Here is a 22263-nt window from a genome sequence, read left to right on the forward strand (position 1 = left end):
AGGCAAAGGCTCCCTCCCACTGAGCAGGGAGCCCGATGCAGGGCTCCAGCCCAGGACCGTGGCTAGGATCATGACCTGAGCTGAAGGCAGGTGCTTAACTGACTGAGCCGCCCAGGCACGCCCTGATAGAACTTCTTTAAGAAAGACAAATGCACAAATTTAGCTGGAGATTTTGATAACCCATTCTGGGTAATTGATAGAAGAAGTAGCCAGGAAAACAGCAAGGACATAAACTTGAACAACTGCAACCAACCTGACTGATTGACGTTTATAAAGTGCTTCACCTTTCTTCACATTCCACCTTGCTTTCTTCAAACAACAGTAAAATACATATTCTTCTCAAGTGTACATGAAACATTTACCAAGATAGACCATGTTCTAGGTCATAGAACAAGTCTTGGTAAATTTAAAAGGATTCAAGTCGTACAAAGTATATTCTTAGACTACATTGACATTAAAATAGAAACCAATAACAGAAAGATCTTTGGAAAACTCCCAAGTATTTAAAAACGAATACACTTTTAAATAGCCCATAGATAAAAGAAATCAAAAGGGAATTTGAAAGTATTTTGAGCTGAATTAAAAGGAAAACACAACATACCAGAAGTTTAGGATATTGTTAAAGCAATAATTGGGGGAAACTTATAGCACTAAATGCTTCTATTTAAATAAAACTCTTAAATCAGTGACCTTAACTTCTACCTTAAGAAGTGAGGGAAAGAGGGGTGCCTGGGTGGCTCAGTCAGTTAAGGGTCTGACTCCAGATTTCAGCTCAGGTCATGATCTCAGGATTGTGAGAATGAGTCCCGTGTGTTGCTCCATGCTCAGCAGGGAATCTGTTCCAGATTCTCTCCCTCTGCCTCTGCCCCTTTCCCCACTCAAGTGCTGTCTCTCAAATAAATCTTTTTTTTTTTTTCCAAGACTTTATTTAAGAGAGAGAGAGAGAGACAGCGAGAGAGTGAACACAAGGGGGCAGTGGGAGAGGGAGAAGTAGGCTTCCCGAGGAGCAGGGAGCCCAATGTGGGGCTTGATCCCAGGACCCCAGGATCATGACCTGACCCTGAAGGCAGACTCTTAATGACTGAGCCACCCAGGCACCCCTCAAATAAATGAATCTTAATAAAAAAAGAAATGAGGAAAAGGAATATAAACTACATCTAATCATAAAAAACCAGTAAAGATAAAAGCAGAAATCAATAGAATATAGAAAACAACAACAACAACAACCAGTGTTTGCCATGTGCCAGGCGGTATAGGTACTGAGCTTACATAGATGGTTCCACTCCTTGAGGATCCAACTAGTAAGTTAGATGTACATCAGTTTAAAAATAATAACATCAGAATGCTAACAACTATCATGATGGGATACTCAAGGTGTTGTGCTTATTTTTATTTATTATTTATTTATTTGACAGAGAGAGAGAGAGAGAGAGATCACAAGTAGGCAGAGAGGCAGGAAGGGGGGTGAGAAGCAGTTCCCGCTGAGCAGAGCCCAACATGGGGCTCCATCCCAGGACCCTGAGACCATGACCCAAGCCAAAGGCAGAGGCTTAACCTAATGAACCACCCCAAGGTGTTGTGCTTGTAAGGAAAACTGAAGACAGTGGTGCAGAATTCAGGCCCTAGAGACAAAGACCTTTAAGTTCCACTTTGTGTGGCCCTGGGCAAATGATAAAACCTTAATTTTGTTTTCCTTTTCAAGAACATGGATTTAATAAAATTCCCTGCACTGCGTAAGGCTGTTTTAAGGATTAAAGAACGTGGAGCTCCTGAGTGACTCAGTCGGTTAAGTGTCTGTCTTTGGCTTGAGTTGTGATTTTAGGGTTCTGGGATAGAGCCCCATGTGGCGCTCCCGGCTCAGCGGGGAATCTGCTTCTCCCTCTTCCTCTGGCCCTTCTCCAGCAGGTGCTCTCCCTCGCATGCGCTATCAAATAGAATCTTGAAAAAAAAAAAAGATTAAAGAATGCCTAGCACATAGCAAATCTTCATCAAATGTCAGGTACTATCATTAAAATGTGGGTCCCATCCATCCCAAAGATAGAAGGTGGTGAAAGAGGGAGGCATGGCCAGGCAAAGGCTCTCACTCCCCAGGAAACTACTCATTTCCACTCTATTTTCCGTTGTCAAGTAAAACTGGGCGCATAAGTTTAGAATTCATTACAACTGAAACTGAGGCTTTATGGTGTCATGGTTATTACATTAGCTCAATACAAAAAGAAGTGGTTTAAACCAGGTGGAAATAGTATTTCTTGAGGCATGATATGACATAGATTGAAAATAGGCTCTGTAGTCAGTTGCCTTGCTCACATGCATACTCTGCCACTTACTGGCTATTTAACTTGGACAAGTTCCTCATATCCTCCAACTTCAGCTTTCCTCATCTGTAAAAGGGGCACAAAGAGTACCTACTTTACGGAGGTGCATGGAGTATTAAATAATATACAAATATCACCACTGGGGGCGCCTGGGTGGCTCAGTGGGTTAAAGCCTCTGCCTTCTGCTCAGGTCACGATCCTGGGGTCATGGGATCGAGCCCCCCATCGGGCTCTCTGCTCAACGGGTAGCCTGCTTCCCCCTCTCTCTCTGCCTGCCTCTCTGCCTACTTATGATCTCTGTCAAATAAATAATATCTTCAAAAAAATAAGTATCACCACTGTCTTGCTCAAAGCTAGTAACATATATGGTTTTGGAAGTAGGTTTTTTTTTTTTTTTTTAAAGATTTTATTTATTTATTTGACAGAGAGAGATCACAAGTAGGCAGAGAGGCAGGCAGAGAGAGAGGAAGGGAAGCAGGCTTCCTGCTGAGCAGTGAGCCCGATGCGGGACTCGATCCCAGGACTCTGGGATCATGACCTGAGCCGAAGGCAGCGGCTTAACCCACTGAGCCACCCAGGCGCCCCTGGAAGTAGGTTTTAATCCTAGCTCTGCTCCTTAATAGGTGATCTTGGGCATTACTAATCCCTTAAACTCTCCTAGAAATAGGGCTGGTTCTGAGATAAACCTGGTTTAGTAATAGCTATTTATTCGACAAAATTTATTAGATACCGTATCCCAGGTTGTCCGCTTGGTAAGCGGTATTTAACAGACTCCTACTTCTATGAAACTAAGCTTTTTACAAAATAACGAATTTCTCATTAGAACACCAATAGGTAGGTACTTTAATCATCCCCATTCTGTGGATGAAAAAAAAGGAGGCAGAGGTTAAGGGGCTTGCCCAAGGTCACATGCACAGCAAGTGGTGCTATTTGGATTCAAACCAGGCAGGCTCTGACTCCAAGACCAAGTTTAGCAATGATGGATAGGACTGCCTACACTCAGAAAAAGGCTAGAAGAGCCCATTTGAAAAAGCCTAGACAGGTAAGCTGAAAGCAGGAGGCCGAAAGGGCCTAGAATACCTACTGACCGCTTTGCTTCAGCTACACAGAGAATGCGTTATTTCCTGCCCAGCAGGTTATCCTGCCTGTGTTCACTTGTACTAGAAACTAAACTCCCTGCCTGATTCTAAGGGGAAAACTAACACCATTCAGACATTTTACTGAGCACCTCCTCTCAGTAGGCTGCTTATGAGAACTGGACAAAAGGCTGGCCCAGGTATAGAAGTTCCCTCCCAGCAAGTCTACAGGTGTGGTTTTGTGCAGAGGCTCTATTCAGCTGTTGGCTTGGACAATTAGCCTATTTGTTAAATCTAATACCTACCTCCGTCATGAATACATGCCAAGCTTACAATAGTGCCTGGCACAGGTAAGTACAAATGTAGTTTTAACAGATGACCTTAAGTCTTATTCCTTAAAAATAAGCCCAAGCAGCTCTCCCGGGTTTTCTATAATGGCTATGAACACTTACCTAGCTTCAGTTCTATCCTCTGGCCCTGAATTGGAAGTAGTCTGCCCAGATGTTCCAAGATTACTCAAAATCACCCACCTCCCTTAAACTTGACCCTGATGAATTCTAACTGGCCACATGGCCGTTAAAAACCCCCTCCCCACCTTATGTTCATTTAGCCCCACTCTGGATCTAGACTCTACCTTCTAGATGGTTCCCTGCTAGTCCCCATCCTTCAGGGTCTCAACTGCCCTATAATGCTGGCAGCTAGTATGAGCTTAACAAGATTCCCATTGTGACTCAATCTCACATCACTCATAGGCAGGATGACAATTTTCTCAGGCTTAAGTCCCACTTGGAACATTGGCAGTAGAGGCTCAACTACCTTAATAGTGTCATTTTTGCATTTATGCCCAATCCTGTTAAGGCCAATTTACCTATCGTGGGAAACGGAGGATAAGGCTTGGTCTAATTAGTAACTCTGATCTCTGAACACTTATGTCCAGGTGTATGTTGTCTTTCATGACACACCTAAATTCATTATTCTAAGCTCTACCCACCTTTGAATGCAACCTTTTACCTTTAACTGGTAGGAATCACACATTTCCCCACATGAGAATGTGTAACACATTGTCACACAAGTGACAAGACACACAAGCTCAGCCTCTTTAGTTAATGCAGAACTAATCAAACATTAACTGCAAAGGTAGTTTTCCCAAACAAGCACTTCCATTTGCAGAATACAGTTGTCACATTTCCATAAAAAAAAGGGAGCCACACAAGTATCTAGTCATCTTTATTATAATTCATAAATACATTATAAACAGACCTGCATCTTTAAGACATACTTTGGATCTCATAGGCTTCTGTTCTCCATTCAGTTATGTAGTTATAAAACCCAGTTTACTCGAGAATAGTAGAAAAGGCCAAACTAGTATCTTAATTTCCTTAGGACCAGTTTTCTCTTCATAGGCATTCTGGAATCTTTGGGACCAGACTGTTTTATTTTTTTTCAAAGGACCAGACTGTTTTAATAGATATGGCTACATTCAGTCCTGTCCGCATTAGTCAAATTTTACTGGGCACCTGTCCTATAGAACATTAAACTTGTTCCCCAAATTTAGTATTAACGGCAGTTTGAAAACAACATTTATCATTCATTTTACCAACCCTCCCTGCCAAAGAAAGGACCCAAAAGGTTAAGTATTAACAGCCAATGTTAGGTGAAGCTCCTCTTCTCTCCTGAATGAAAACAAATAAAGAGGATCAGACTCATATTCACGATCTCACTAAAAATTCTGAGTTCTCATTAGATGTTTCCTGCATGGTTTGTCTCCTCAGTCATGGTCCAAAGGACTCTGAGAAGCTGTAGGAATATGCAGGCGCAGACTCAAGGCCCAGCTTCATCTCCAACGTCGTGGAAAGGGACTATACGTCATGGGGCAGGGCCCTATGCTCCCATAGGCCACCTGGACAGAGCCCGGGGAGAGTGACCTCCCGGGTGTATCCACGTTGGAATGCCTATGATTAAACAGCATCACCCTCAAAACATTTAAGAAATTTCATTTTTCCCCATTCCATGCTACACAAGTGAATGTGACAAAAGCCTGTTAAAAACCCAGTTGTTACTACTGTCTCATGGTTTCTCTTCTTAATTACTCATGGTCTTAGCAATATTCAGGTACATACACCCATCTTCATCTCAGGGAAAGGGCTTGTACTGGAGACCAAATCCTTGGTAACCATACACAGACTTTGCGGTTGTATGCACATTTGCTTTAACTATGATTTGCATGCACACTTTGATAATCTTGACTTTGGTTAATTCACCCTAACTGTTAAGAATTTTCCCATTAGCAGAGAAGTTTCCACCCTATCACATGACAAAGATGTGAAAATATTAACTTCTATGGAATAACAAGCTATCTTCCCAGATATGAGCATACATTTACAGAACTGTCAACATGTCAACAAAATGCAGCAGTTTCTATCTGGGTGTATTAAATGGCAGGAACATATTCATGAAAATGGGTGACTTAAATGGGCTAGGGTGACTTAAATGTCAACGGGAAAACACAAGCCAAAAACAATTCTTACCCCAAATTCTTTGGTTTACTTACCTTAAGTCGATTTATTTGGAATCCTGAGCGATCTCTGCAAAACAAAGTAGGCAAGAGTTTAATCCAGTAATACAGCAGCTGATAAAGAGATTTTTCTTTCCAGTCAACCTAGATCTAGATAGAGGGTGCTCTACAGAGCTGTTTCCTGCATGGTTTGTCTCCTCAGTCATGGTCCAGAGGACTCTGAGAAGCTGTAGGAATATGCAGGCGCAGACTCAAGGCCCAGCTTCATCTCCAACGTCGTGGAAAGGGACCATACGTCACGGGGCAGAGCCCTATGCTCCCGTACGCCACCTGGACAGAGCCCGGGGAGAGTGACCTCCCGGGAATATCCACGTTGGTCACTGTCATTTACTTAACTTGCAAGTTACTGAGTTAGAAATAAATTTCAACCAGGTGACCGCTACTTCCCCAGGATATCCATTTTGGGGTGGACCCAGAATTCCCAAGTGCCAACGAAACTCGAGTTAAAGAGCGATCAGCAGTCTCTTGTTAGTGATCTAAACGCACTTTCAGCCAGGAACCCCAAACATATCTGCAAACCCCAACAGGCGATTAGCACTACTGTCAAAGAAATAGCATATGCAAAGCCGCTGACACAGCAATTACGGCTCCTACCCATAAACCGGTCATCAGGAGTCGTGACACCTCCTTACATCATAAAGGAAGTGGGAGAAGTAAGAATCGTCCGTTTGAAATCGATTAAGCTCAGATGGGTGTCAATTAAAGGATCTGCATGCGGTCCCACCGCCTCGTGGGAGACAAGCTCATAAGCCGGGCGATGGGCAACAGGGCAGGGGTGGGCCGCGCATTTAGCGACCCGCGCGGGAGGTGGCACCTCAGCAAGGTTTTGGCGCGAGTGCCTTAGATTATGGGTAAGACCCGCGGCTCGCGAGGCCTCAGCGGCCCACATCCGGCCCAATTCCGCCGCACGAGTAAGCGTAGTTAGCACGGACACCGCTGAAGGGAATCCTGGAGAGGAAGAAGCCTAAAAAGAAATTTGGTTGGCGGGACTGGGGTACTATACCTAGAACTAACGAATCGAACGGGTAAATAGACTCACCAGCTGCCCAAAACGCAAAGCCACAACTCTTTCGAAAAGACCGAGCAAACCCTCGGGCATCTATATTTATACCTTCTGAAGCGCGCGGAAGTCAAGGTTTACCTAATGCGCCTGCGCATCGCCTTGCGCAGTTAGGGAACCGGAAATTCGCTAAGGGTTCTGGGAACCACTGCTACTTAAGCCCCACCCCTACCTGGTTCGGAGGCTTCTCGCGACAATAGGGCCCTCGCGCGGGAACCTTGCTGGGGAACGTAAATGACTATAGCGGGGTTTAGAAATATGTAGTCCTTGCCGAGTGGCAAGTTTACTTCTCAGCAATCCGCTAACTCAATCTGCAGGATGTACGCTCAAATAAAGTCGCCACCCCCCCAACACTTTGGAGTAATTATATGCAAAATCGAAAAAGCCATCTAGAAAAATGCACACTCACAAAAGCGATTGAATCCGTCCTGTCATATGTGAAATTAAACATTTGATAAATGAGTAGATAAATAGGACAGAAACACTAATACGAACTGGCTAATTTTTTTAAAAAAAGATTTTACTTATTGGGGCGCCTGGGTAGCTCAGTCGGTTAAACGGCTGCCTTTGGCTGAGGTCATGATCCCAGCATCGTAGGATCGAGCCCCGCGTGGGGCTTCTGGCTCAGCAGGGCGTCTCCCCCTCTGTGCTCTATCTCGCGCTCTTGTTCTCTCAAGTAAATAAATAAAATTTTTTAAAAAGAAAAGATTTTATTTACTTATTTATCTGAGAGAGAGAGAAAAAGTACGAGCCGGGAGAGAGAGAGAGAGACAGAAGCAGCCACCTGCTGAGCGGGGAGCCCTTTGCGGAACTGGAATGACCCTAGGGAGGATGCCACTTAACCGACGAAGCCACTAGGAGCCCAAATAAATAAATAAGGCTAAAATCAAAACCCTCCTATACAGAACAATGGATGTATTTAATACAAATGAACTGTACACTTAAAAATGGTTAAAAAGGTAAATTTTACATTAAGCATATTTTAACACACACTCCCCTAATATAAAGAAGTAGGCAAGTAGAGAATTCTGGGGATACATATTACATGTGAAATGTTGCAAATGTGATAGAACTTTGAATATGGTGTTAAGCGAATAAAGATTAGGTAATAGGTAATAATGAGTGGAGATATTTATAGTGTTCCTCCTAAAAGATTTTGTGATCCACCCCCTTTTTTTAAAAAAAATTTCTACTTATTTTTTTTGAGAGCGAGACAGAGGTAGAAAAAGATAGGGAGAGAGATAGCACTCAAGCTGGGAGGAGAGGGAGAAGCAGCCTCCCCACTGAGCGGGGAGGGATTCCCAAGGCAGGACCCTGGGATCAGGACTTGAGCAGAAGGCAGATGCTTAACTGACTGGGCCCCCCCAGGTGCCTCTGTGCTGACTTCTTTGTGTAGGTTATTTACTAGCACAGCAATTCTTTTTTTTTTTTTTTAAAGATTTTATTTATTTATTTATTTGACAGAGAGAAATCACAAGTAAGCAGAGAGGCAGGCAGAGAGAGAGGAGGAAGCAGGCTCCCTGCTGAGCAGAAAGCCCGATGTGGGGCTCGAACCCAGGACCTGGGATCATGACCTGAGCTGAAGGCAGCGGCTTAACCCACTGAGCCACCCAGGCGCCCCTAGCACAGCAATTCTAAGACAGTGGTATTATTACCTAGATTTAAAGATGTGAAACATGCCCAGAGTAATGGTTTTTAAAGCAAAGTTGTCAAACCTGGGGGATTTCTGAGATCTTGGGGATCCATGAGGTCAAAACTATTTCATAATAATACTTAGACTTTTCTTGCCTTTTTCACTGTGTTGACGCTGGACTGATGCTGTAAAGTGAAATGGTGGATAAAACTGCTGGTGCCTTAATGAGCACTGGGTATTGTATAAGACTGATGCATCACTGACCTCTACCTCTGAAACAAATAGTATATTATACATTAATTAATTGAATTTAAATTTAAAAAATTGAGGTGCCGGGGCGCCTCGGTGGCTCAGTGGGTTAAAGCCTCTGCCTTTGGCTCAGGTCATGATCTCAGGGTCGGGATCGAGCCCCGCGTCAGGCTCTCTGCTCAGCGGGGAGCCTGCTTCTCCCTCTCTCTCTGCCTGCCTCTCTGCCTACTTGTGATGTCTCTCTCTGTCAAATTAAAAAAAAAAAAAAATTGAGGTGCCTGGGTGGCTCAGCTGTTTAGCGTCTGCCTTTGGTTCAGGTCATGATCCCAGGAGACCAGCATAGGGCTTCCTGCTAGGCAGGAGGCCTGCTTCTCCCTCTTCCTCTGCCCCTGCTTGTGTTCCTACTCTCGCTGTCTCTCTGTCAAATAAATAAATAAAATCTTTAAAAATAATAATAATAAATTAAAAAAATTTAAAACCTGCCGATGCCTTAGTATGTTTTGAAGCTCTGTCACCAAACTGTATTGGTATCATTTTTATCATTACAAGTTTGCAGTTTAAAAAAGTCTTTCTCGGGGCACCTAGGTGGCTCAGTCGGTTAAATCCTCTGCCTTCGGCTCAGGTCATGATCCCAGGGTCTTTGGATCGAGCCCCACATCGGGCTCTCTGCTCAGCAGGGAGCCTGCTTCCTCCTCTCTCTCTTTCTCTGCCTCCCTCTCTGCCTACTTGTGATCTCTGTCAAATAAATAAATAAATAAATAAATAAATAATATATATATATTTTTTAAAGATTTTATTTATTTATTTGACAGAGAGATCACAAGCAGGCAGAGAGGCAGGCAGAGAAAGAGAGAGAAGAGGAAGCAGGCTCCCTGCTGAGCAGAGAGCCCGATGCGGGCTCGATCCCAGGACTCTGAGATCATGACCTGAGCCGAAGGCAGCGGCTTAACCCACTGAGCCACCCAGGCGCCCCAAAATATATATATATTTTAAAAAGGTCAGTTTCTTAGACTCTTAGAAAATAGAAAATGGTTGCCTGGGACTGGGGGTATATAGAAAGGGGGAATATTGTTCTTCATCTTCTTTTTTAAAAATTTGTTCATTTGAGAGGGAGAACTAGAGAGAACACACAGAAGGAGTGGGAGAGAGAGAAGCAGACTCCCTGCTGAGCAGGGAACCCGAGGGAGGGCTTGATCCCTGGACTTTGAGATCCTGACCCAGGGCCGAAGGCAGATGCCTAACTGACTGAGCTACCCGGGCACCCTGGGAATATTGTTATTCAGTAGGTACAGAGTGTCAGTTTAGCAAGGTGAAAGAGTACTGGAAATTTGTTATACTGCAGTGTGCATACAGTGACTACTGAACTGTATACTTAAACATAGTTAAAAAGGCACCTTTATGTTTTTTGAGATCAAGAGTCCCATGGTCTTCCAACTCTTCCAACTGAACCAGTCAGGTGCAGCCTTCCCTCCCACCCCCGCCCATCCCCTCCACCTGCCAAGGCACATTTTATGTCATGTGTGTTTTTTTTTTTAAGATTTTATTTATTTATTTGACAGACAGAGATCACAAGTAGGCAGAGAGGTAGGCAGAGAGAGAGGAAGGGAAGCAGGCTCCCTGCTGAGCAGAGAGCCCGATGTGGGGCTCGATCCCAGGACCCTGAGATTGTGACCTGAGCTGAAGGCAGAGGCTTTAACCCACTGAGCCACCCAGGCGCCCCATGTCATGTGTTTTTTACCACAAAAATATATATAGCAAAATAAAAATAGAGTCAGTGTCCCTTAAGAATGCCTTTGATGCGGGACGCCTGGGTGGCTCAGTTGGTTAAGCAGCTGCCTTCGGCTCAGGTCATGATTCCAGCGTCCTGGGATCGAGTCCCGCATCGGGCTCCTTGCTCAGCAGGAGCCTGCTTCTCCCTCTGCCTCTGCCTGCCATTCTGTCTGCCTGTGCTTGTTCTCTCTCCCTCTCTCTCTGACAAATAAATAAAATCTTTAAAAAAAAAAAAAAAAAAAAAAAAAAAGAATGCCTTTGATGAAAAAAGTCATTAATTTCATTAATTCTCAACTTTTGAGTATCCATCTTCTTCTTCTTCTTTTTTTTTTTTTAAGATTTTATTTGTTTGACAGAGAGAGATCACAAGTAGGCAGAGAGGCAGGCAGAGAGGGAGGGGGAAGCAGGTTCCCTGCTGAGCAGAGAGCCTGATGTGGGGCTTGATCCCAGGACCCTGAGACCATGACCTGAGCTGAAGGCAGAGGCTTAACCCACCGAGCCACCCAGGCGCCCCTAGTATCCATCTTCTTAATATTTTTTGTGAAAAGTGAGAAGTACACATAAAGTACAGCATTTGTCTCCAGGAAAAGCACTTACACAACTGTTTGAAGTTACGAGGTGAAATAGCCACATTTTTTCATGAAATACTCTTTAAATTGAAAGAATGGCTGTCATCTTTACCAACTTTATATCTGCGTGGGATTGCATTTTCTTCATTTACTTAAATCAAAACAACATACAGCAACAGATCGAATACAGGAGCAGACTGAGAATTGAATTGTCATCTATTAAATCAGACATTAAAGAGATTTGCAAAAAAAATGCAGAACAATGCCACTCCCTAATTATTTTGGAAAATAGTTATTTTTTTAAAAGAGTTTATTTGACAGAGAGAGACAGAGAGCACAACCAGGGGGAGCAGCAGGCAGAGGGAGAGGGAGAAGCCAGCTCCCTACTGAGCAGTGAGCCTGATGTGGGGCTTCATTCCAGGACCTTGGGATCATGATCTGAGCCAAAAGCAGATGCTTAACTGACAGAACCACCCAGGCACCCCAAGAAACTAGTTATTTCTCATTAAAAATATATTATTAATGTTAACATGCATTGGGGTTATTACTTTGAAATGTACATAAATTATATACATTTAGAAATTTCCCGAGTTTTTTTTTTTTTTTATTTGACAGACAGATCATGAGTAGGCAGAGAGGCAGGCAGAGAGAGAGAGGAGGAGGAGGCAGGCTCCCTGCTGAGCAGAGAGCCCAATGTGGGACTCGATCCCAGGACCCTGAGATCATGACCTGTGCCGAAGGCAGAGGCTTTAACCACTGAGCCACCCAGGCGCCCCCAAATTTCCCCAGTTTTAATTTTAGTACAGTAAGTATCACTACTTATATGTCATTCATATAAAAGTTCTTTGGGGTTCTGAATAATTTTTAAAATTGTAAAGGAGGGCGCCTGGGTGGCTTAGTGGGTTAAAGCTTCTGCCTTCAGCTCAGGTCATGATCTCAGGGTTCTGGGATAGAGCCCAGCATCGGGCTCTCTGCTCCGCGGGGAGCCTGCTTCCTCTTCTCTCTCTCTGCATGCCTCTCTGCCTACTTGTGATCTCTGTCTGTCAAATAAGCAAATAAAATCTAAAGAAATAAATAAATAAAGTAAAATTGTAAAGGAGTCACAAAACCAAAATATTTGAGCACCAGTAGCATAAAGGAGAGAAGACAAATAATTCTGCTACTTGTCTGGCCATATTACCAGTATTCAGCTCCCTTTCAATCACTCATTCAACATTTACTTAGTGGATATAATTTATTTGCTAAGCATTGTGCTAGACACAGGGAACTCTGACATGAAACTCTTATTTTTTTTTCTTTAAGATTTTATTTTTAAGTAATCTCTACACCCAAGTGGGGCTTGAATTTACAACCCCAAGATCAGGAGTCACAGGCTCTACCTAATAAGTCAGCCTGAAACGCTTTGCTATGAGAGCCCGTGACTGGGAGAAATAGGCGTGCCAGCAAATGATAACTCAACGAGTGCTGTATTCTGAGGACACAGAGGACAGAGCAACAGAACAATCTGAAGGCTGAAGGCATTTTCCTGGGAGTTAAAATTTGACCTCAGACTGGGAGGGTGGAGGGAAGGAGTGGAGTGTGGATCATGAAAACATGCCGGCTGTGGAGCGAGAAGGACCATGGTCTTCTGGGAAGGGGAAGAAGTCAGCTTGATGAGGAACACTGAAGGTAAAAGGGCCTACCCTTTTCACGAGATGAGAAAGTGGGCCAATGCTAGATCATAAACTCTGTTGTAGTTCAGGCCCAAGGGCTTGAATTTTATCTTGCAGGCAACTAGGGACCACTAAGTTCTGAAGTAAAGGATTGCTGTGACAAGCTTTGCATTTAATTAATTAATTAATTAATTAATTAATTTTTACAATGATACTTTTTTTGGAGATTTTATTTATTTATTTGACAGAGAGATCACAAATAGGCAGAAAGGCAGGCAGAGAGAGAGAAAGAGAGAGGGAAGCAGGCTCCCTGCTGAGCAGAGAGCCCGATGCGGGGCTTGATCCCAAGACCCTGAGACCATGACCTGAGCCTAAGGCAGAGGCTTAACCCACTGAGCCACCCAGGAGCCCCCAGCTTTGCATTTTAGAAAGGAAACTCTAGTGGCAATATTGGAGGATAGATCGGAAAGATCAGAGGTTATAAAGTCCCATTATATTATGGTAGCTTTGAACTTTGATGATAAACAAGGCAAGAGGAGATCTAGGAATCGAGAGACATTTCTGAGGTAGATAGTGCACAGAAGTTATTGTCTCATCGATCCTGCAGAGAGAGGAACTTGCAGATAATACCAAAGTTTTAGGCTTATGAGAGTGAACATAGGTGGTCCTCTAACTCCAATGATTGAGAAAGTAGGCTGTGGAGGTAGACAGTAAGGTCCACATTGGTGGTGCAGAAAAATTACCTTGGGAACATCTGGGTGTATAGATGTCCAAAGGGCAACTGGATATAGGGTTGGATTCCAGCAAGGAATCTAAGTTGCAGAGAGATTTAGAAGTTGTAAGAATAAGAGTGGTAGCTGATGTTACCTTGGGAAGGCAGGGAGAGTGACAAGAGGACATATAAATATTGGTCAGGGAAGAAGTCACCAGGGCAGAGAAAGCATGATCAGAGAAGTGGGCGACAGTGGGGTCTGAAAAGCCAAGTTTTGCGGACTAGGACATGGCCCAAAGCATCAAATGCTGCAGAACAAATACATTAGGAGCTGAAAACATGTTTGGTAAGTGGCAGTTAACTGAGAAGTCACTGGTGACCTCAGGCAAAGCCATTTCATTTTGGGTTTAGTTTAGATTTTTTTTTTTTTAAAGATTTTATTTATTTATTTGACAGAGAGATCACAAGCAGGCAGAGAGGCAGGCAGAGAGAGAGGAGGAAGCAGGCTCCCCGCCGAGCAGAGAGCCCGATGCGGGGCTCGATCCCAGGACTCTGAGATCACGACCCGAGCCGAAGGCAGCGGCCCAACCCACTGAGCCACCCAGGCGCCCCTTTAGTTTAGATTTTGATGAGTGACTCTGGCTTTAGAAATGGGAAGTGGTGTGGAGAGACCAGAGGTCATAAGCCAATATCAAGTAGCCTATGTAGTTTCCATCCGCATCACTTCTTCTTTTGCCACGGGTCACTCACTTAGCTCAACTGCTTGGACTGCGCAGGAATTTAAATTAACATTAGAATAGATTATGTCAAGGGAGTGTAGGAGAAGCTGGAGGTCGGTAATAGGTTTACAAGAAAAGGATCAAGGGAAGATTGTTTTTTCCTGGGGGTGTTGGTTAGGAAGGAGATAAACACTGAATGAACGAATGAACGAATGAATGGTGTGTCTCTTCAGTACCAGGTAGAGGAAAATTAAGGATGTTTGTCTCTGTCAAATGACCTCTAGGCTTTGTTGGGGCAAGAAATTAATGCTACTCACATGAGACAGACTGACCAAGTGGCTCAGGTTGCTGGTGGTTTCTGCTTTATGCTTCATGTCTCCTAGAGCTGGAAATGAATAGAGCCTTGAAGCAGTGGTTTGGGCTGTTTTGGTTTCAGGGCTTGGCTTTTCTTTGTTGTGCATTCTTACCTTTCATAGGTATACTTCCTATCCCATCCCCTCCCATTCAGTATCTGCTGTACTTACCTCTTCTCAGTCGCCAACTATAGTCCTCCCTGGCCTGGGCACACTAATCTAAATCCCTAAGGACCCTAAATTCATTCATCGTTTCAGCAAACTCCGAGCAAGGTGCACCTTCTGTGGACAATCCTTAACCTCAAAAGAGCAATGGCAATGTGAGATCTCTTTGAAGCTTTGGCCCCTGTGAGGTCTTTGGAGGGCTAGGAGAAGGAAAATCTGGGAGCAGATAGAACTCAATGACATGAGCAGTTCTGACTCATGGTTTCTCCTCTCTTGGTAAAAAAGGGTGGTGTACTCATCAAAGCCATTCTCTGAATTGACAAGAGGAAAGTGAGTCATTTGGTGAGGCCACCTCGATTGACACTGGGCTGCTTGCCTGAGGAGTACATAAGGAAGGAACTGTCTGTCCTACCGCGCCATCAGCCTAAAGTCTACGTCTGTGTGGTTCACAGGGGGTAAATCCTTGTAGGACAACTGAATATACACAAAGAGTGATTACAGGCCTTGACCTTCAGGAGGCGACTTTACCTCCCAGGTTCTTCCCTGGTAACAGGAGTGTATTTCCCCTTACCTCCCAGATCAGGGGTGTGATCAACAGAATAATGGACCTGGTGCCATAGCTGGTATATACTACAGGGGTTGGGGGGGTGGTCACAGTTGGCTTTCCTCTCTCTGCAGCCCATTCTTTTTCTACTCGTGTGCACAGACAGAAACTTGACTGATCTCACCTCTGGCGACACTTAATTTTTTTTTTTTTTTTTTGAGGATTTTATTTATTTGAAGAGACAACGAGAGAGGGACACAAGCAAGGGGAGTGGGAGAGGGAGAAGCAGGCTTCCCACCAGCAGGGAGCCCGATGTGGGGCTTAATCCCAGGACCCTGGAATCATGACCTGAGCCAAAGGCAGACGCTTAACGACTGAGCCACCCAGGCGTCCCTACACTTAATATTCTTAGTATTATTTTTCCCCCTCATTTACTTCTCATTTAGAGTGTCTAGCAGTATTTTAAGTATCATTTATAAGCTAGCTTAAATCTTTTGGAAGAAGGTAAATTAAAAAAATAAGCACCTCATACCAGAATAATAGTTTGGCTTTTTTTAATTCTAAAATACTTTATAATTAATATTGATAAGAAGACTGATATACAACGCAATTATTTACTTTACAAGGAGATTCTGTACATCAGGGAAACATCTTGAAGTACAACACATCATTTATTTCTTCTTTACATTATGATTGTGAATTGTTACTTACACAAAAAGGGAACACAAAATCCATTATATATATATATATATATATGTATATGTATATATATAAAAACACCTGAAAAGACTTGATCCCCAAAGCATCTTGTTTCAAAAGGACATGATGAGATGAAAGACGAACTAGAGTGATGGCGACCCAGAGAGCAGACAAGTAGCTCAGGTAATCAAATCCTGTTTCAAACTTGGCACATGAAGGCAAAGCCAGGCAGCGGAAGAAGGGTTTGAAAATGTTACTTCAAGTCACAGAGAATGCTGGCATCAGCCAAACAGTCTCCAAACTGACCCAACAGAACAAGTCATATGTGTGGCCACCTTACATACAGACCTCTGACAACTGTGTAGAACTGTCACTTTTCCTGCAGTCGCACCGAATGTAATGAGCTTCAAGGAGCTGCAGCCTCACCAGTTTCATAGCTGCAAAGCATGTGACAGTAACTGAGAAATCCGAAGACTTCCCTGTCCCCCATACAGAGAGAAAACACTCCCTTTCACGGTCCCCTCACCTCCTTGGTTTTGACCTGATATTCTGATTTTTTTCAGCAAATATCACAGGGACATAAAAGCAGAAAATGAGGAATGTCTACTTAACAGCTGCGACAGAACAGGGACCTCAGAAGAAATCTATGAAACAGCAACCGTTTTCTGAACATTAAAATAAGGGGAAAAAAGTCACATTCATCAGTTAAAAAAGGAACTATTTTTTTTTCCACTTAGTATGGACAGGTATTAGAAGGAAAGGATGAGGCTGTATGGTTTTTAAAATAAAAACTCAAAGAAAGCAAATTAGTTTTAGAAAATCATATTACTACGTATTACAAATACAAGGGGTGGGGACTGAGTCCAGGCCGGGGCACTGAGGATACTGGCGACTGCTTGGCAGAGGATGGGTACATGAGGGGGAAGCTGCCAGAGAGGGTAAGGTCAGCAGGAGGGAAGGGGGAGCGCGCAGCAGGAGGGCCAACAGCACTGAGGAGAAGGGAGGAGGAGTGGGTCATGATGGTGCCCCTCCTACTTCCTCCTCCAGAGACCCCTTCCGGTCCAGCACCAGTGTCCCTAGACCTTACAGTGACCTTCGGGGGTGGGGGTGGGGGTGGTCCAAGGAGGACAGCTGCTCCCAGAGTTGCCACAACTCTGTTTTACAGAGGAGAATACACCTATTGTTCAGAATGATTTAGAATCTCATTTGGTATGACAAAAGTACAACAGCTTATAAAATTTAAGCCATGAGTTTGTTTTCTGCCAAGCTGGCATGAACAATAAAGGCCTTTTTTGGTGTTGGTTTTGTCTGTAGAAAACATAAAAGGTTTCTCATTTTCCTAACTTGGAATCTAGTTGCAGCTCAGATTGCTTCATAGATAGGAAAAACACAAGTTTCTAGCACGTCTTCAAGATTTTTTTTTCTCTCTCAAACTTTAAAAATAAAAATCAGGATGACTTGTGCTGAAAAGGAAGAACATGTCAGATCCCGAGCTTCTCTGAGGCCTAATCGCCAGAAGAGGCCTGTATTGCTGTGTTACGAGAGGTATAGTACGGTGTTTTCAATGGACGTGCCAATGTGGTGTGGAGGCGCGCCCTGGAGGTGGGGGCCCTTTTGCCAGAAGGCTGGGGACCTCCAGAAGGTTCTTCCCACCACCAGCTGGATCTGACAGCTGGAATTTGGTGCCTGCACAAGGGGCTCTCCCAACCAGGACAGGGCAGGTAAGGCGAACGGTGCAAACTGTGCCCCCGCACAGGCAGTCATCTTGGGGTGAGGGTGCGGGTGGCCTAGAGCGTGGGTGGCTGGTGAGGAGGACCCCACAAGTATGCTGCGGTATCACAGGGTTCAACGGCACTGGAAAGATGCTCAGTCTTGCCCAGAGCAGCACACGACTACCCATTCCAGTGAAATGCTACGTTCACAGAAGTGCTGTTCGCCCGGAGCCACATCCCAGAGGACTCAACCCTGGCTGTGCAGAGAAGTGCAGAAATTCCTTCCACAGCACTCTGGAGACTGAAGCAGCTAAGCAGCCCTGCGTTGGGAGGTTTAGCTGTTTTCTCAGACTTCAGTGTCACGGACGATGGTAGCTAAAACAAGACGAGCAGAAAGAGCCGAGTTACCAGATACTGTAGACTCCTTTGCTGCCATTACACTCTCGTTTATCAAAATTGCCTCTTTGCTACTCTAATTCTACCTGACTTTTCTTCTTCTTTTTCTTAAGTCATCTCCACAGCCAGTGTGGGGCTTGAACTCATGACCTTGAGATCACATGCTCTACTGACTGAGCCAGCCAGGCGCCCTGTTTTCCTTCTTCTTTAATTGCTTTTCCTCAGAATGCTTTCCTGGTATATTTTCCTGTCCATCCTTTACATACAAATAATTTTCCCCTTAAAAACCACTATCTTTTCTCATAATTTTATATCTTGAGGCTTTGCTTTCTCCCTGGACTTGCAGCCTGAACACCCAACCTTCCTCTATGAATCTCTGCCTCAATGTGTCACAGGGTCATGGGGCTCAACATACAGAGTGTGTTTTCCAGTTTGCTTACTGTGCGTCTTCCCCTTTTAAGATAAAAGCTGTGGCTCACTGGGTTAAAGCCTCTGCCTTCGGCTCGGGTCATGATCTAAGGGTCCTGGGATCGAGTCCCGCATCGGGCTCTCTGCTCAGCAGGGAGCCTGCTTCCCCCCCTCTCTCTACCTGCCTCTCTGCCTACTTGTGATCTCTGTCTGTCAAATAAATAAATAAAATTAAAAAAAAAAAAAAAAGCTTATCGAGGACGGGGACTTTATCCTGTTCCAGGCTATCTTCCAAGCACCCAGAACTGCTATCTACCAGGCAGTAAGTACTCAATATGTATTTGCTAAATAAATGTCCCAAAGTGTTCACCTCAACTCATCGACTTCATAAACCTCAAAAATCACAAGTTCGAAATCTTAAGTCACTTGACTACTTCCTTTAATTGATCCCCGGAATCAAGAGATAGCCCGATCTTGAGTCTATGCTTGAAATACGTTTTATTTTATTTTTAAAGATTTTATTTATTTAATTGACAGACAGAGATCACAAGTAGGAAGAAAGAGAGAGAGAAGGGAAAGCAGGCTCCCCGCTGAGCAGAGAGCCCAATGTGGGGCTCCATCCCAGGACCCTGAGATCATGACCTGAGCCGAAGGCAGAGGCTTAACCCACTGAGCCACCCAGGCACCCCCGAAATATGTTTCTTTAAAAGATTTTATGTATTGGGACGCCTGGGTGGCTCAGTTGGTTGAGCAGCTGCCTTCAGCTCAGGTCATGATCCCAGCGTCCTGGGATCGAGTCCCGCATCGGGCTCCTTGCTCATCAGGGAGCCTGCTTCTCCCTCTGCCTCTGCCTGCCATTCTGTCTACCTGTGCTTGCTCTCTCTCTCTCTCTCTATCTCTCTCTGACAAATAAATAAATAAAATCTTAAAAAAAAAAAAAAGATTTTATGTATTTACCTGAGAGAGAGCACGCACGAGCAGGGGGAGATGCAGAGGAAGAGGGAGAAGCAGACTGCCTGCTGAGCGTGGAGCCTGCACTCAGGGCTCGATCCCAGGACCCCGAGAGCACAACCTGAGCCGAGCCAGACACTTAACCAGCTGAGCTACCCAGACTCGAAATGTTGTTCAAACCTCTCTCGCGCGTTGTCATGATAACGTCCCTGGTTTGAGCTACCAGTGTGCTCACTGTGACGATTTTAGTGACTTCCTAACTGGTTTCCTTGCGGCTAACTTCTCTAGCCTTCCACAGCACGTGCCAGAGCTCCAGCAGAATCCTAGCCTAATCCTAGCTCCACCTGCATCCTAGCCTGACAGGCAAAGCTCTTCAGTGTCTGACCATCGCGCCGGTCTTTTCCCCACATTGCTCCCATATGTCCCCTGCTCCAGCTATATTTTCAGTCACCCGGAAACAAGGCACACTTTCTCATCTCCTCTAGCCTTGTTGATGCTGGTTCTTCTGCTTACAGTGCTGTTTGGTAATGCTGGTTCTTTCCTTCCTTCCTTCTTGTCCAAAAAATTCCTTCACATGCTTTAAGACTCAGTCTAAGTATACCTTCTCTATGACCCTTTTCCTTGAATGCTGCTCACTATAGTACTTTCTTACTATTAGAATAACAATGAGAACGGCTAACACTGACACAGCTAGGAAATGGTCGAGCTGGGATACGAAACCTGGAAGATTCAAGATTCGGAATGACTGAGGCATTTATCATACTGATTGCACTATACTGAGTAGCTTCCAGATTAGAGTATAGTCTCATTGCTGACAAGTATGGCTTGTTATTTGAGTTCATATTACAATGCCGAGTAGTGTTATTCCTGTTCAAAAAATATGCCTTCTATACTCCTATCAGAGTTCAGTACAAAAAAATTCTGTAGTTATGGGGCACTCAGGTGGCTCAGTGGGTTAAGCCTCTGCCTTCAGCTCAGATCATGATCCCAGGGTCCTGGGATCGAGCCCCGCATCGGGCTCTCTGCTCAGTGGGGAGCCTGCTTCCCCCCCTCTCTCTGCTTGCCTCTCTGCCTGCTTGTGATCTCTCTCTGTCAAATAAATGAATAAAATCTTAAAAAAAAAATTCTGTAGTTAAAAAAACCAGGTCACCTGAGTGGCTCAGTCAGTTGAGCGTCCACCTCTTGGTTTCAGCTCAGGTCATGGTCTCAGGGTCATGGGATTGAGGCCCGTATCAGGTTCTGTGCTTGGTGTAGAGTCTGCTTGAGATTCTCTCTCTCCCCACTCTGCTCCTTCCCCTGCTCATGCATGTTCTCCAAAATGAATAAATAAATCTTAAAAAAAAAAAAAAAAAAAAGGCAACATTTGCCTGTATTGTGATGGAAAAATGTTTAACAATATTTTATCTTTCAACTTAGCTTATTTGCTTTTTATAGCAAACTGTAATCATCATTGTATCATTGTATCTTCCCTCATTTAGCCTCTCTTTTTTTTAAAGTTTATTTTTAGTAATTTCTACACCCAATGCGGGGCTTGAACTCACAACCCCAAGATCAAGAGCTGCATGTTCTTCCAACTGAGCCAGCCAGGCGCCTCTGGCTTTTTATAAATGTTCTGAGAGTCACCTACATACTTTCACAGATTCTGTTTGTAGCCAGCTAATTCTTTAGGTTTTGGGTGGGTCCTTAATTACAACCATAGTTCTGCATCAAAATACCTCTTGGTTTGTTTCATGAAGACAGCTAACTAAAATGAAATTTATACCCTGACTCGGTAAAATCAGCAGTGACAGAAATAACTGAAATCAAAGAGGCTGAGGTCTCGTCTAACCCAACAACAATTTCCTCACACATACCCAGGACAGTGAGGTGCAGGAGGAGAGCACCCAGGGGCTTCCAGTCAGTCATTCTTTTCTCCAGTCCTAGTTCTGGAACTTAATGAACCCTTCTGGGCCTGTTTCATGTCTGTCTGTCTGTCTTTCTTTCTTTTTTTTTTTTTTTAGGTAAGCTCTACACCTGGTGTAGGGCTTGAACTCACGAACCCCCACATTAAGAGTCTCATGCTCCACCAACTGAGCCAGCGAGGCGCCCTGGCCTGTTTCTTTCTTTCTTTTTTTTTTTTTTTAAAGATTTTATTTATTTGTCAGAGAGAGAGGAGAGCGAGCGAGCACAGGCAGACAGAATGGCAGGCAGAGGCAGAGGGAGAAGCAGGCTCCCCGCCAAGCAAGGAGCCCGATGTGGGACTCGATCCCAGGACGCTGGGATCATGACCTGAACCGAAGGCAGCTGCTTAACCAACTGAGCCACCCAGGCGTCCCTGGCCTGTTTCTTCATCAACAAAATGGGGATATTAACAAAGCCTCCAGGTCTATTGCAAGGATGAAATGATACATATAAAATACTACACTCAGTCAGGCACTTCCTACAGCCTCTTAGTTTGGTCCTCGTCCCTTTCTCTTATGTAGTCTTGCAGTCAGCATGCTGTGTCCTTCTTTTAATGATGTCCCTAGAGTCCTTCCCATTGGAACCCCCCTTATGTTGGTGTCGTGGGGGAGCTCTACTTAGCTCATGGTATTTGTGTCTTCTGGGTCTTACCGTGTAAAATGTTTGCTCTCTTCATGAACCTCCATCTCTGAGCTTTTAAATTCATTTAATTCTTTTCGTATGGCAGCCTGTGGAGTAGAAACAAAGATGTTTCAGCATCTTTT

The 22263-nt window shown here is 44.3% G+C and overlaps 3 protein-coding genes and 2 non-coding genes across 14 annotated transcripts in view; 1 reads left to right on the top strand and 4 right to left on the bottom strand.

Annotated features, from left to right (window-relative positions):
• Nucleotides 1-4077, bottom strand: part of RCC1 (regulator of chromosome condensation 1) — a 27121-nt gene extending 23044 nt beyond the window's left edge. Inside the window, exons 1-2 of one of the 4 annotated variants that reach the window (XM_047726921.1) lie at nt 3844-4076; nt 2328-2381 (exon numbers count right to left, since the gene is read on the bottom strand). The gene's annotated coding sequence lies outside the window, so the exon portion shown is untranslated. Of the gene's footprint in view, nt 1-2327; nt 2382-3843 lie in introns of all 4 variants that reach the window. The other 3 variants (XM_047726922.1, XM_047726920.1, XM_047726927.1) reach the window with 3 other exon arrangements.
• The window catches only part of LOC125097416 (translation initiation factor IF-2-like), a 15556-nt gene extending 8423 nt beyond the window's left edge, over nt 1-7133 (top strand). Inside the window, exon 3 of the mRNA XM_047724949.1 lies at nt 6055-7133. The gene's annotated coding sequence lies outside the window, so the exon portion shown is untranslated. The remainder of the gene's footprint in view (nt 1-6054) is intronic.
• LOC125099528 (small nucleolar RNA SNORA73 family) lies at nt 5134-5338 on the bottom strand. Its single transcript, XR_007127242.1, has one exon. It is a non-coding gene; the product is annotated as a small nucleolar RNA SNORA73 family (small nucleolar RNA).
• LOC125099527 (small nucleolar RNA SNORA73 family) lies at nt 6079-6283 on the bottom strand. Its single transcript, XR_007127241.1, has one exon. It is a non-coding gene; the product is annotated as a small nucleolar RNA SNORA73 family (small nucleolar RNA).
• An 8796-nt stretch (nt 7134-15929) lies between the features above and the next one.
• Nucleotides 15930-22263, bottom strand: part of PHACTR4 (phosphatase and actin regulator 4) — a 110723-nt gene continuing 104389 nt past the window's right edge. For all 7 annotated transcript variants that reach the window (XM_047724074.1, XM_047724071.1, XM_047724076.1 and 4 more), the window contains 2 exons: nt 22151-22227; nt 15930-18178 (listed from right to left, as the gene is read on the bottom strand). In XM_047724074.1, the coding sequence (XP_047580030.1) occupies nt 18163-18178; nt 22151-22227 (93 nt within the window). In that variant the 3' untranslated portion in view covers nt 15930-18162. The remainder of the gene's footprint in view (nt 18179-22150; nt 22228-22263) is intronic.

This window comes from Lutra lutra, chromosome 4 (assembly GCF_902655055.1).
Source record: "Lutra lutra chromosome 4, mLutLut1.2, whole genome shotgun sequence".
Classification (NCBI taxonomy): domain Eukaryota; kingdom Metazoa; phylum Chordata; class Mammalia; order Carnivora; family Mustelidae; genus Lutra; species Lutra lutra.